The sequence below is a fragment of the Erythrolamprus reginae genome, chromosome 1 (assembly GCF_031021105.1).
Source record: "Erythrolamprus reginae isolate rEryReg1 chromosome 1, rEryReg1.hap1, whole genome shotgun sequence".
Lineage (NCBI taxonomy): Eukaryota > Metazoa > Chordata > Lepidosauria > Squamata > Dipsadidae > Erythrolamprus > Erythrolamprus reginae.
In genome coordinates this window covers 57,849,785-57,866,085 of record NC_091950.1, presented here as the reverse complement: position 1 = coordinate 57,866,085, position 16,301 = coordinate 57,849,785, and the positions used below count along the sequence as shown (strand labels likewise).

At 34.7% G+C, this 16,301-nt stretch overlaps 1 protein-coding gene across 1 annotated transcript in view; it reads right to left on the bottom strand.

Moving 5' to 3' along the window:
* LOC139161032 (cation channel sperm-associated auxiliary subunit beta-like) overlaps window positions 1-16,301 on the bottom strand; it is a 155,240-nt gene that overhangs the window by 80,537 nt on the left and 58,402 nt on the right. Inside the window, exon 16 of the mRNA XM_070739673.1 lies at window positions 14,258-14,394. Coding sequence (XP_070595774.1) covers window positions 14,258-14,394 — 137 coding nt within the window. The remainder of the gene's footprint in view (window positions 1-14,257; window positions 14,395-16,301) is intronic.

Below are 16,301 nucleotides of genomic sequence, written 5' to 3'. Positions count from 1 at the left end.
GAGCAGTTAAGAATGACGAAAAGTAGAGATTGGAATAGTTTACTGAAATTGAAAAAGAAACAGTTGATGGTGTATGATGAGATTAAATGGAATAAGATGAGAATGGCGATGCGACAAAAAATACAGAGTTGGGGGACAAGATCAATGCAGCAAATGGCGAGATATCTGAAGAAGAGGAAAGAAAAATCATGTATTTTAGCATTGAGGGACACCAGTGGAGTGGTTAGAGGAGATAATGAGGAAATATTATGAAGATTTGTATAAAGAGGAGCAAGTGAAGATAGAAGTCCTCAAGGTTGGGAAAATAGTAAGTGAAGAAGACAAACAAATTTTGAATGCAGAAATTACACAAGATGAAATTACTAGAGTAATTAAAGGGTTAAAACAAGCCAAAGCACCGGGCCCAGATGGGTTTACAGAGGAATTCTATAAAACTTATGTGAATGTTTTGCTGCCGCATTTGGGGAAATTGTTTAATAATATATTGTCAAATCGTGATATCCCGCAGACATGGAAGCTTTCAGAAATTGTTACCATTCCGAAGATGGGTCGAGATTTAAGAGAGCCTGGGTCTTACCGTCCGATCAGTTTGGCAAATCAGGATTATAAAATATTTATGAAAATACTGGCAAATAGATTAGAAAATATTTTACCAAAAATAATTGAAGAGGATCAATATGGATTCGTGAAGGGAAGGAAAATAAGTGAACCAATTAGAAATGTAATGAATGTGATGCACCATGCTACCGCTACTAAAAGGAAATTGGGAATTTTGAAATTAGATGTTTATAAAGCGTTCGATAAAGTTAACCATAGTTACTTATATAAATTATGTAACAAATTAAATATGGGGGAAAAATTTTGTGAAACTATAAAAGAGATTTATAAAGGAAATGAAGCATATATAAGAGTGAATGGACAAAGAACGCAGAGTATTAAAATATTAAACGGCACCAAGCAGGGATGCCCTCTGTCTCCAAAATTATTCGTAATAGCAATAGAGATCTTAGCTAATAAGATAAGACAAGATAACACTTGGGCAGGATATAGAATAGGGGAATTAGAAATGAAAATAAATTTATTTGCAGATGATGCAATTATATTGACCCAGACCCCGATGGAGATGATTAAAGGTATAATAAATATTTTACAAGAGTTTAAGCAGGAATCGGGACTGTCGGTTAATATGGAAAAATCAGAGATTATGTGTTTAAATACAGATCCGAGAGAACAGATAGAAATTAGGAAAGAATCAGGGTTGAAATTAGGACTTAAAAAAATAAAATATTTGGGAATTTGGTTATTAAAAAACCCAGTGAAAATGGAAGAGATTAATTATAGAATAACATGGAGGAAAATGTTGAAACAGATGAGGAGCTGGAAAGATAAAAAGCTAAGGAGACTCTCTAAAATAAGAGCTTTAAAAATGATGATAGCTCCCAAGATGATGTACCTATTTCAGGTGCTGTCGGGGGGGTTATCGGTATGTAAGGTTAAAGAGTGGGACAAAAAATTAAATTATTGGATTGAAGAAGATAAGAGACCAAGAATAAGAAAAAAGTGGTTAATTGCGAATGAAAAAGAGGGGGGATGGGGTGTTCCATGTTTGGAGCTGTATAGGGAAGCTTTTCAAATGGAAAGGTTAATGGAGTTGCAATTAAGTGAAAATAAATGGGCGAAATTGGAAAAACAGATAAACGGGATGAATAATAGAGAATTAATTTTTAGGAAGTGGAATAGGAGAGATATAGGAAAATTAATAGGCCCAATGAAAGGGACTATGGAAATTTGGAAAAAATGGCAAGGGAAAATAGGATTATATAAATCTAAACTGTCATCGCTTTATGTAATAAATAGAGAAAACGAAATTAACTTAAATAGGGTTATAGGAGAGTTGAAGGGAAGAGGGATAACTAAGATAGAACAGTTATACGAGAAGGATGGCAGGCCAAGTAGAAATCGCATAGAATGGTGGTTAGGTAAGGGAAGGTGGCTACAAATAAATGCAATATGTAAATATCTAAATGAAAGGGAGAATAAAGAAGTATTATGGTGGGAGGAGACAGGGTTAGAGAAAATAATAAGAGAAAAAAGTGAGGGGATAAAGGCGCAAGCAACTAATATATACAAACTGCTAGTGCAGTCAGATGGGGACACGATTGATGGATTGACTAAATGGTGGCAAAATGAGATATTAGTAGAGGTACAAGAAATGGAAAATATAGTAGAAGATATAAGGAAAATTAAAAATACAAGAATTAGGGAAATGAGAAGGAAAATATTACATAAGTGGTATTTTACTCCCGTTCAATTTGCACATTTTCAGCAGAATGTTAGGAGGAATTGTTGGCATGGTTGTCAAGATAAAGGAGTGTTTATGCATATGTTTTGGGAATGCCCGATAGTGCAGGAATTTTGGCAAAAAGTGAAAGAGGATATCAATGGAATGTTAAATATACAATGGACAATCACTAAGGAAATGGCAGTACTAGTAAAAAGCAATGCGATGGGAGAATTTAGGGAAATAAAAAAAGCAGCAATAGAAAGTGCTCAGGCAGTAATAGTTTTGGGTTGGAAGGATGCGACAAAATGGACAATGCAAAATTGGTATAGGTACATGGTGGATCATATTCAATTTGAAATTATGGAAAAAAGGATAAATTTGGATAATGAAACTGATTTGGGACAGCTGATGGGACGGTGGGACAAGGTAAGACGATATATGACGAGCAGAATCCGAGACCAAGCTACAAGAAATAAACTAGAATCACTCTATAATATGTAGACAGATATATTGCTCTTGGGTTAAGTGGATTAGAAAAGAAATACCCCCAATTTGGTGGTGGGGAATGTGTGTATGTCGGGGTGATGGGCACAATTCACATTTCACTATGCACTGTTTTATGTTGTGTGATTTTAAATTGTTAAAAATCAATAAATAAAATATTTAAAAAAAAAAAGAGTGAAATAAAAGCCTAATTTGAAAGAAGATATCAAGTAATATGATCTAACAAAAACTATAAATGATGAATTGGATTTTTCTTTGGATTTAAAAAATATCAATCCCGGGCACTATTTTCCATCTACTTGCGGAGGGATTACATTTTTGGGTTTTTTTCTGCTGATTTCTAGTCATAAAAAGATAAGAAAAATTGGAATAAATCAATAAATAACTTAATTGTTGGAAGATTTATGTTTTTTTCGTGGCTGGCAACTTAAAAGAAGAAGATTGGTATTGTTGGAGAACTCGATCTTTTCCTTTCCCTTGGCTAGATTTATTGTTATCGGTCTCGGCTTTGCTCATTAACTCTGGTATAAAGAGGAATTTTCGCTAGTTTTCTTCTCTCCCTTTTACAGTTTCTAAGGATCTATCTTAAGTTTTACGTTTGAAATCCGACTCAAAATTGTGACATCTTTGGATTAAATTTCTTTTTTTGTGATTTTCTTGGAATAAATTTTTTGGGGGGACATTTTGGGACACTTCTGGATTAAACTTTGGATTATTACATACTCGTTTGAACTTTATATTGCAAATCGGAACTACAAATAAATTTGGATATAACTTGATTAATTTTTACCCTTGGATTTACATCGCATCGCATTTATTGACCTTACTTTGAGAACTTTGAGAACTTTAAAAAAAAATGAACATTTCCTTAGAACTTCAATCAACAAAAGGTTTCCGGTTTTGACTGTATAACATTTATGTATATTTACCTGTATTTTTTGTATTTCTTTTTTTAATTCTCTAGAAATAATATTATATCCATTTTTCTTCCTTTATTTCTCTTGTTCCTTTTGTCCTTAGATATTAGTATAAATTTTAAAATAAAATAGTCTTGAAATAAACGAATTGCTAGATATTCCTTGTTCCCCTCTTTCTCCCTGTGGTGGTGCTCCCTCCTTCCCTTCTCTCTCCCTCCCTTTATCCTCTCTTTTTTCCTCTCTTTTTTTTGCTTTTTATATTTCTTATTTCTGCCTTTGTTCTCTATCAGTGGCTCTCCTCTCCCCTTCTTTATTTTATTTTATTTTTTCTTTCTCTCTTCATCTCTCTTCACTAAAACTAAAATTTGATTAATAGGGATTGATTTGTTATAATAACATATTATATATTGTTGCATTCTGGAACTTTTTTTCTTTCTTTTTTTTAAATTGAAAGGAATTTTTAAGGTTAATTTTATACTATTAAAAATAAATAATAATAAAAATAAACAATAAGAATAAGGTTTATTACAAATTATATTTTTAAACGTTGAAAAGGTGTATACTAAGGATAGATATATATAGATTTTAAAGTATTAAGATTATTGATATTTTTGTTGTGCTTATTGTGTTGTCTGCATTGTGATATTCAGAAATAACTAGTGAAGTTTAACTTAACAAGTTTGGAGTTTGTTGGAATTTTTTTTCCCTACTTTAAATTTTCCAAGGAAGAAATAAATTAGATAATTGTTGTGAAGCCAAGGATGTCGAGTACGTCTACGTATACTAAGACAATCAAAAAACAAACATTAATGTCAGCTTCATCTCCCCAAGTGTCACCTCAGCCATCTCCTGTACATCAAAGTACTACTGCAACCATGTTAGCTAAAGAGAAGGAGAAAGAGAAAGCACAACAGCCCACCCTTGTAACGATACAAGAGACATTAAATTCTATGAAAGAATTTATGCTTAAATCACAAGAAGACGCAAATCAACAACGAGAGGCCATAAAAACAGAAATGGGAGAATTAAAAGCGGATACAGGAGAGATGAAGGAGCAAATGAAAGAAATTCAGCAAACTTTGAAAGAAAATGAAGATAGAGTGAAGGCGGTAGAGGAGAGAACTGAAAAGATGGAAAGTACAACGAGCATCTTATGGTTTAAGATTCCAGAACATAACAGAAGAAAAAGATGAAGATTTACAAGCAAGAATGGCAGAAATTATTGGAGGAATCCTCCAGCTGGACCCTACAGAACTTATAAAAGAAATTGATGAAGTCTTTCGAGTGCAAACTAGCTATGTCCGTCAGCACAATCTACCACAAGACGTCCATATAAAGTTTGTGAGAAGAACTGTAAGAGATGATATTCTGAAATGGACAAGAAATGAAAAACTACAAGGCAAAGGAAAAGAAATTACAATATTGAAACAAGTTCCAAGAAGTGTAAGAGAAAGCAGAAGAGATTACCATTTTCTGACGAGAATTTTGATGAAAGAAAAAATAACTTTTCGTTCGCTTATTCCAGAAGGACTATCACTTTACTGGCAATCCAAAAGATACAAAATAGAAAACTTGGCCGAAGCAAAAGACTTTTATGAAACTAGTGGAATACGCCAACTAGAACCAATCAAAATACAGCCAGAAAGAAAGGAGGAGGATGTGGGGAGTGCCGCCCAGGGAGGAGAGGAGGACTTGGGTGCAAGAAGAAAACAACCTCAGTGCGAAACTGAAGACACCAAGAAATACTACAAATGACCATATTAAAAGACTTAAAAATTATTTCTGTAAACGTGAATGGTTTGAATGAACCGAGAAAAAGAAAACAAATATTCACAAAAATTAAAAATCAAAAAGCTCAAATTACAATATTACAAGAAGTTCATATAAAAAGGACAAGCCGTAAAATTGGAAATATGTATGCTGCATTGGCAGATCAAAGAAAAAGAGGGATAGCGATGTATGTTGAGAATTCCACAAATTCCAAACAATTATATGCAGACCAAGAAGGTAGAATATTAATTGTGCAGATTAATACAGAGCCTAAACCTCTTGTCATCATTTCTATTTATGCCCCAAATGAAAATCAAATGGCATTCTACAAACAACTACATCAGAAAATAAATGAATTAAATATTGAAAATATGATTATAATTGGTGATTTTAATGCAATTTCAAATAGATTATTAGATCATTCGGGGGGGAGGAAAAAAATAGTAAGAAAAAGAAAAATATATTACCAACTACTTTCCAAAAGATGAAATCGGAATTATTATTAAATGATATTTGGAGGGAAAGACACCCTCAAACTAGACAGTATACTTTTTATTCAAATCCCCACAAAATTTGAACAAGAATTGACATGGTGTGGGCTTCAAAAATAATTGCAGAACAAATAAAAGAGATAGAAATAGATGTAAATACTTGGGCAGATCATAACCCTGTAGTAGTTTACATGAAAAGTAATAAGAAATACCCAAATTGGCAGATGAATAGAAATATTTTAAAAGATAAAAAATATAAGGAATGGATAGAGAATGAATTAAAGGTCTTTGTCGAAATAAATAAAAATTCAGATACTACCCCTCAAAATTTATGGGATACTGCCAAGGCATATATTAGAGGACTAATGATTTCTTATACTGCAAAGGTAAATAAGGAAAAGTAAAGGCAATATGAACAATTAATCACTGAACTAAGACAAGTAGAATCTTTATCATAGCTAAACGCTAAAAACAAGGAGTTAAAGGGAAATATAGAAGTAATTAAACATAAAATTAAACTTATAGAGCAAAATCAAATAGCAGAAAAGATAAAAAGAGCTAAACAACATTATTTTGAATATGCCAATAAGCCAGGAAGATGGCTTGCATATAAATTAAGGAAGCACAGACTGTCAAAAATAATTAAAAAGTTAGAAGACGAAAATGGAACAATAAAATATAATATAGATGAAAAAGCAAAAATAGTACAAATTTTTTTTAAAGAACTGTACAAAAAAGAAGATATTAGTGAGGATGAAGTTTTTAAATATATAGAATCTATAAAATTATCGCAATTAACGGAAGAACAACAGGAAAGACTAGATAGTCCAATAACAATTGAAGAACTTTCTACAACTATTAAAAAACAAAAAAAATAATAAAGTCACTGGACCTGATGCGATACCGGCAAAATGGTATAAAATAGATAGTGATGTAATAACAAATAATATGTTGGAAATTTTTAACGAAAGTAGAATGGATGGTAAAATCCCAAAATCTTGGTCAGAATCTTTAATAACCTTAATTCATAAACCAGGAACTCCAAAAGAAAATATAAAAAATTATAGACCTATATCATTATTAAACGTTGACTATAAAATATTTACTACAATCTATGCAGACAGATTAAAAAAGATATTAAATGAGAAAATTCATCATGACCAAAATGGGTTTTTACCTGGTAGGCAGATTAAAAAGAATCTTAGAACGATCATTAATGTATTAGAATATTATGAGCAACATTCTGAAAAATCTGTATCATTAATGTTTTTAGATGCTAAAAAAGCTTTTGACAATATTAATTGGATTTTTATAAAAATGCAATTAAACAAAATGAGATTTGGTACTAAATTCGTAAACTTAATAGATGCAATTTATTCAAAACAAACAACAAAAATTATATTAAACAATGAACAATTGGAAACATTTGAAATAAGTAAAGGAGTTCGACAAGGTTGCCCGATATCACCATTATTATTTATTTTATCTTTAGAAGTTCTACTGATAAAAATAAGAACAGATTCAAAAATAAAGGGTTTGACTATTGGTAAAGAGATATATAAAGTCCAAGCATTCGCAGATGACTTGACTTTTATAATAGAAGATCCGATAACAGTGGCCCCAATATTGATACAGACAATAGAACAATATGGAAAAGTTGCAGGGTTAAAAATAAACAAGAGTAAAACACAATTTATAATGAAAAATATGAATAAAATTCAAGAAAGACAACTTGAACATATCACAGATATGAAAATAGTTAAGAAAGTTAAGAAAGTTAAATATTTGTTAATATGGATAACATCAAAAACAATAACATTAAAAAATGATAATTACATGAAATTAATTGCAGAAATTAAAAAAGATTTAGAAATATAGAACAACTTAAAAATGTCTTTCCTGGGGAGAATTGCCACGATTAAGATGAATATACTACCTAAGGTTTTGTTTTTGTTCCAGGTCATCCCAATAAATCCTGGGGGAAATTTTTTAATTTTTTTAACAACGATAGTTAAAAGATTCTTATGGCAAGGGAAAAAAGCAAGAATAAAGACAAATATCTTGGAAGATATTAAAGAAAGAGGAGGATTTGCTTTACCTAACTGGAAATTATATTATCAGGCATCCGCTCTAACATGGATTAGAGATTGGATAGTGTTAGAAGATAAAAGAACATTAAAATTAGAAGGTCACGACCTTATGCTTGGCTGGCATGCCTTTATATGGTACGATAAGGATAAAATTCATACGTATTTTAAACGACATACAATAAGAAAGTATTTACTGGAAGTTTGGAAAGATATAAAGAAGAACCACTTTTTGACTATTCCTGAATGGATTTCTCCCCTAGAGGCAACAATACACCCCAATTCTGTAAGGGATGTGAGAATAATAAGAAATAAGGAATTATTAGATGATCAATTGAAATTAAAGGCAAGAAATAAATTACAAGAAGAAGGGATTATAATTGACTGGTGTCAATATGCTCAGATTCAGTCTAAATTTCAAAGAGACAGTAGAACATACATCTTCAATAAAAGTAAAAATTTCCTAGGTAATTTATTAGTTACTAACCAGACTAAACTAATAGGGAAAGTTTATAAATATTTGATTGCTCATAAAAATATAGATTTGACTTTAAAGGATAATATAATAAGTTGGTGCAAAAATATCGGTAAAGAAATTGATATAGACACATGGGAAAAAGTTTGGACCTTAAATTGGAAAAGGACAAAATCAGTTTCCCTAAAAGAAAACCAAATTAAGAAGTTTTACAGATGGCACCTTCCACCAAATAGAATAGCAAAAATGTTTCCTAAGACTTCTCCATTATGTTGGAAATGTAAGAAGGAAATAGGATCTTATTATCATCAATGGTGGACATGTAGTAAAGTCAAGCTATATTGGAAAATAATAGAAAGAATGATAAAACAAATAGTAAAATAGGAGATAGAAATAACCCCGGAATTTTATTTACTGGGTATAACTAATCAGAGATACAGGAAATAAATTTTACACTTAGTTATTCATATTTTGACCGCGGCCAGGATAATATATGCGCAAAATTGGAAAGGGGAAAATATCCTCAAAGAAGAGGAAGTTATTAAGAAAATACTAGATTGTGCTGAAATGGATATGATGACAAGACGGTTAAACGACCAAGAAAAAACAGAATATTATGAGATATGGAATAAAGTGTATATATGGATAAATAAGAAGAAATATTAAAATAAGAAATAAATAAATAAGAGAATTATATTAGCAGTGATATGATTTAAGATTTATGTTAGAATTAACATTGTTATGATTTAAGAGTTATGTTAGATTTAGTTTATGTATGAAAATTTATTATATAAGGTAAAACAAATTTCTTCTTTTCATTTAAAGTAATAAGTTGAATTTAAGTATTTTTTAAATGTACTGTACTCTTTTTCTGTATTGAAATTTTACTTCTAGAATAAGCGGGGTAGATACAACCCCATTTTTATGTTAAATGTATGTTTGTCAGTTTTGTCTATGTTAAGAAAATTAATAAAAATATATTGAAAAAAAATAAAAATAATATTAAAAGTTAAAGAAACAAGAATTTAGAATTTCTTGAACTTATACTTTTGAAATTTTATAAGATAGATTATAATAGTTTTAAAATATTTAGAGTATGATAAAGTTAGATATGCTATTCATTATATTATAATTTTTGAATAAGTATTTTACAGATAAAGAAATTTAATTAACATATAGAGTTAAATTCAACAAGTATCTAATATAAATGTGTGCTATTTCTGTATTGATCTGATTACAGTTAGGTTTTTACTTTTTGTAGCAGTTAGACTTCTAAGATAAGCGGAGCAATGGCAGCTCCTTGAGTGTTTAATATTGTACATCTTTGTTTGTATTTTTTAAAAATACAATAAAAATATTTTTTTTTTTTAAAAAAGATCATTGACGGCAGAAAAAGACCTCATGGTCCATCTAGTCTACCCTTATACTATTTCCTGTATTATATCTTAGGATGGATATATGTTTATCCCAGGCATGTTTAAATTCAGTTACTGTGTATTTACCAACCACGTCGACTGGGAGTTTGTTCCAAGGATCTACTACTCTTTCAGTAAAATAATATTTTATCATGTTGCTTCTGATCTTTCCCCCAACTAACCTCAGATGGTGCCCCCTTGTTCTTCTGTTTACTTTCCTATAAGAAACACTTCCCTTCTGAACCTTATTTAAACCTTTAACATATTTAAATGTTTTGATCATGCCCCTGCTTTTTCTTCTGCCCTCCAGACTATACAGAGTTCATTAAGTCTTTCCTGATAAGTTTTATGCTTAAGACCTTCCACCATTGTTGTAGCCCCTCTTTGGACCCGTTCAATTTTTCACCCATTTTGAGATTGTCAGAAATCACTACCCATAAATCCTTCTCTTCGGAATTTTTTGCTAACACAGAACTGCCAATACAATACTGAGATTGAGGATTCCTTTTCCCCAAGTGCATTATTTTACATTTGGAAACATTAAACTGCAGTTTCCATTGCTTTGACCATTTATCCAGTAAAGCTAAATTATTTGCCATATTACAGACACCTCCAGGAATATCAACCCTATTACATACTTTAGAGCAGTGTTTCCCAACCAGTGTGCCGCGGCACACTAGTGTGCCGCGGGACATGGTCAGGTGTGCCGCGAGCCCAGCCTGGCTGGAGCTTCCCTGGCGGTGATGGGAAGTGAGCTTTTGGGGCCCGGTGGGAGGGCGCCGGCCACTGTTGTTTCTAAGCTGCGTGAGCGTGCGCCCGCACAGCCATTAGGAAACCCCCCATCCCGCAGAAATTTTTGAAGTGGCGCAAAGCCACGCAGTCCTGAATCGCTCCCTTCTCTGGCCAGCAAAGTCGGCTGCCCAGGAAAGCGCCGCATTTGAAAAGCGTGCGTTTAAAAAGCGCACCGATTTCCCAGGCAGCCGGCTTGCTAGCCGGAGAAGCGAGCGATCCGGGACTGCGTGGCTTTGTGCCGTGATGAAAATGGTGCTGTGGTGGCCTCCAAGCGCCACCCTTCGTGGCGCCCCACCACCCATTCCTGCAGGTAGAGGTTGGGCGGGGTACCGGGATGTGGAGGTGGTGCGTGGCCGGGCGCTGAGCGCCATGGACACCTGGGAGGGCGAAGGGTTGAATGTGGCTGCTGCCTCTTAGGCGGAGGTGAAGGCGATGGTGGAGTCCACGCTGGGGCCATGCGGGGCCGCTGATCCAGGGGGCCACGGACCGGAAAGCCACCCTCCACTCTCTCTCCGCTCTCTCTCTCTCTCTGTTGCCGGCGTGGTGCACGGGAGAGAAAGAGAAAGAAAAAGGAGGGGAGAGAGAAAGCAAGAGAGAAAGAGAGAAGGAAAGCAAGAGAGAAATCAAGAGAGAGAGAGAAAGCAAGGGGGGAGAAAGAGTGTGTGTGAGAGAGAAAGAAAGAGAGAGAAAGAAAGAGAGAGAGAGAGGAAGAGAGAGAGAGAGAAAGAAAGCAAGAGAGAAAGAGAAAGAGAGAAGGAAAGCAAGAGAGAGAGAAAGAGAGAGAGAGAAAGCAAGGGAGAGAGAGAGAAAGCAAGGGGGAGATAGATAGAGAAAGAGTGTGTGTGAGAGAGAAAGCAAGAGAGAGAAAGAAAGAGAGAGAGAGGAAGAGAGAGAGAGAAAGAAAGAGAGATAGAGAGAAAGAGAGAAGGAAAGCGAGAGAGAAAGAGAGAGAAAGCAAGAGAGAGAGAGAAAGCAAGGGAGAGAGAATGAAAGCAAGAAAGAGAGAAAGAGAGAGGAAGAGAGAAAGAAAGCAAGAGAAAGAGAAAGAGAGAAGGAAAGCAAGAGAGAGAGAGAGAAAGCAAGAGAGAGAGAAAGCAAGGGAGACAGAAAGAGAAAGAGTGTGTGTGAGAGAAAGCAAGAGAGAGAAAGGAAGGAAAAAAGAGAGAGAGAGAAAGAAAGAGAGAAAGAGAGAAAGAAAGCAAGAGAGAAAGAGGAAGAGAGAGAAAGAAAGAGAAAGCAAGGGAGCGAGAAAGAGAGAATAAAAGAGAGATAGCAAAAGAGAGAGAGAAAGAGAGAAAGAATGCAACAGAGAGAGAGAAAGCAAGAAAGAGAGAAAGAGGGAGGGAAGGAGGGCAAGAGAAAGAGCAAAAAAGAAAGGAAGAAAGAAAGAAAGAAAGAGGGATGGAGAGAGGGAAAGAAAGAGGGAGGGAGAGAGAAATAGGGCAAAAGGGAGGAAGAGAGGGTTTTTTTGTCCAAACTTTTTTAGCCCCCCCCCCCGCTGCCTCCCCCCCCCCGCTCAATGTTCCCCAGGATTTTGTAAGTCTGAATAATGTGCCGCGACTCAAAAAAGGTTGGGAAACACTGCTTTAGAGTCATCAGCAAGTAGGCAAACCTTCCCTACCAAACCTTCCCTTATGTCACGAACAAACATATTAAAAAGAATAGGACCTAAAACAGACCCTGTGGCACACCATTTGTAACCAGTATCTGTTCAGAATACATGCCATTAACAACAACCCTCTGATGTCTATGCTTCAGCCAGTTGCAAATCCACTGAACTATCCAGGAATTAAGTCCAATCTTCACTAACTTATCTATCAGCTCTTTATGTGGAACCGTATCAAAGGCTTTGCTGAAGTCCAGATAGGCAATATCCACAACACCAACTTCATCCAACATCTTTCTGACATAGTCAAAGAAATCAATGATTAGTCTGGCATGATTTGCCTTCAGTAAAGCCATGCTGGTTTGGGTCCAATAAGTTATTGGTTTTAGGTGCTGATTTCCATCATTTTAACTACAACTGATGTCAAGCTAACTGGCCTGTACTTATCAGTTTCTTCTCTACTGCCCTTCTTCTGGAAAGGCACAACACTGGCCATTCTCCAATCCTCAGGAACATCTCTTGTTAACAGGGATTGGCTAAACAAATCAGTCGGGGGGGGGGGGGTAGCAATGACAAATCTGAGTTCTTTAAGAAATCTGGGGTGGATGCCATCTGGATCCATTGCCTTATTTATCTTTAATCGTTCAACTTCTTCTAAGACATCGGCCTCTAAGATCACTGCAGCTGAATCCCTACAGCTGGAAGCAACGCTATATCCATCTATAGTACTATATTGTAAGGTGTCTTTTGAGAAAACTGAACAGAAGTAGCTATTCAAATTGTTAGCGACCTCCTTATTCCCATGAATGTATGTATTGTTCCTGGTACTAAGCTTTGTGATGCTGCAGTTTTTCTTCTTCCTATCAGTAATATATCTGAATAAGGTTTTATCCCCCTTCTTTACGGATTTGGCAATTTCTTCCTCTTTTGAAGCTTTAGCAGCATATATTATCTGTTTTACCTCCTTCTGTCTCATTTTATACACCTCTCTGTCAGCTATACTTCCAGACTCTTTATATCTCCTATAGGCAGAATTTTTTTCATTGACTATAGCCCTTATATCATTGTTTAAACATAGCGGTTTCTTCCTCATTTTACCTTTAGTTATTTGCCTTACGTACAGTCCATTCCTCCCCTTTAATTCAATATTTAAATATTCCCCCATTGCATTAAAATTTGTATTTCTGAAATCCAATACTTTGGTTGCAGTATAGGATTGCTCACAATCAGTTTTTACATCAAACTACAAACATAGGTGGTCACTGCAACCTAAATTTTCTCCCACCTTAACCTCTGAAACACAATTCCCATTCGTAAAAATTATATCTAGAATATTTTCCCCTCTAGTCGGTGTCTTAACCAGCTGTGCCAGAGCTGCTCTTGTAAATGCCTCTACTATATTCTTATTCTTTTGTCACAGAAATAAAAAAAATACTGTTGGTGCCTATAGTTATTAACAAAAAAAGAGGTGAACAAATACTAAAATCACAAATCCAGCAAGGCTAAAACCCAAAAGGTGTATACTGATACCTTTATTAAGATAACCCCTTCAGTATTTCAGTACATGCATATTTCTGTTAATCAGTTACCAAGACCCAACAGTAGAGGCAATGTAAAATACTAAAATAAAATCTCCCATACTCTAACCATAAAGAAATGTTAAAGGAGGTCTTGTATAATCTCAATTCTGCATTACTAGAATAATTTAATTTCAGATGCTGACAAATGTTATTTCATTCTGAAATTATTTGTGCCTTGTCCGTTAATATTTGCCAGATATACTACAAGTTCTGTCCCTTAAATCTACAGTATATTTTGAGTGCTATTTATTTTTCTTAGGAAACAATATTTCAAAATACATTAATACTGGAGTAATTCTAAGAAAGCTGAATAATTTATATACTATTGGTATTTACAGATAATCTAAGCGCTTCCCTCTGTGTAAGTCGGAGAATGTTGGCGTAGAACCTCGTGGTCCATGGTGAAAAAACAGCATTTGCTCTTCAGTAATAAAATGTGGAGATAAAGGAGCTTCAAAACCTAAGTCAGTCTCCTGAAACAAAGTGAAGAAGTAATTATTTGATTTCTTCATTTAGATGTACAATTTTTTTACTATTTTAAGAAAAAATCTAAAGGGTTCTTGGTCAACAATATGGCATAGTCTACACACCAAAATGCATGTGCATTCATGTCTGCAGGCAGCATATAGACCAATCATTCTTATTTTCAGTCCATGTTCAATTTCTATTTATTCACAACCAATTGATCCTTGATCCTGTCTCTTCTTGTTTTGCCATGCATATTCCATTTAAGTAATTCACTGTCACTTCATTCAATTTACTTTTATGTGTCTTCTGACACATTATAAAAATATCCAACACTGGAACATGAATCAAAGCAACAGCAGTTAAGATTGTTAAGTCCATGCCCATTATATGTTGTGCTGGTGAGGGAGGTGGGCAAACAGAATCTTGAGATCTTTTTTTGTTTATTTTGTAAAAGGAACAAAACTTTGTGGGAAATGGAAGGAAGCAGCTGTTTAGCAGTAAGGTGAGAGCAGAAAGCCTTGGGATTTGCAAAGAGCCCCAAAGTGGATTTATTATCATCTAAGGGCACTTAAATTTGGATTGCTGTAACATCTGGAAATTTTTAGATTTATTTGCTAATTGTTGAAATAAGTAAATATGTATAAGGAACTCTATGGAACTCTATGGAAAAAGTAATAGACACCCAAATGCTGGTTGGAGGACCCATTACAGGAAGAATCTTTGATTTATTTTTCAACAATTGCTGACCTTGGCTTTGGAATATCTTATCTACTGTGGTGGTGATGATGAAATGATATTTGTGTTTATTTGAGAGAAGAAAGGATTATATTAGTTGCTACTGGTGACTGAAGGAACCGTGGATGGAAAAACCCCCACTGATTCAACTATTGGAATGGAAACGTGATGAGAAAATATCTAAGTGAGATTATACATAAGGGACAGAATGAATAAATTTCATAACCTGGAAGAAAGGATGGAGAATTTGGAAAGGATAATAACTGCACTAGAAATATGAGTTTGAAAAATAGAAATAAAAATGAGATTTTATTATTTATTTATTTGTTTGTTTGTTTGTTTATTTATTTATTGTTAGAGTTGAAAGGGACCATGCAGGTCATCAAGTCCAACACCCTGCCTGAGCAGGTAATGCTATAGCACTCCAGCCAAATGGCAGTCCAAACTCCTCTTGAAAGTGTCCAGAGTTGGGGCGTTCACAACCTCCACAGGGAGGTTGTTCCACTAGTTGATCCCTCTGACCATCAGAAAGTTCTTCCTTATTTCCAGATTGAATCTCTCCTTGGTCAGCTTCCAGCCATTGTTCCTCGTCCAGCCCTTTGGTGCCTCTGGACAATAGAGTGACCCCCTTCCTCTCTGTGGCAACCCCTCATATACCTGTATACTGCTATCATGTCCCCTCTGGCCCTCCTTTTCTCTAGGCTATCCATGCTCAGTTCCCGCAATCTCTCTTCGTAAGTCTTGGTTTCAAGTCCCCTAATCATTTTGGTTGCTCTTTTCTGCACCTTCTCCAGAGTTTCAATGTCTCTTTTGGAGTGTGGTGGCCAGAACCGGATGCTGTACTCCAGATGTGGTCTGACCAGGGCATAGTAGATTGGTATTAATATTTCCCAGGTCCTGGAGTGTATTCCCCTGTTGATGCAGCTTAGAAGTGTATTGGCTTTTTTTAGCTGCTGCTGCACATTGCTGGCTCATGTTTAGTTGATTATCCACCAAGACTCCAAGATCTCTTTTGCAGTCACTACTGCTAAGTGGGGTTTCTCCCAGGCTCTATGTATGTCAAGGTTTTTTTTTTACCTAAGTGAAGGACTTTGCTCTTGTCGACATTGAACATTATTTTGTTAGTATGGGCCTACAGTGTTAATCTGTCCAGATCTTTCTGTATTTTGAGCCTGTC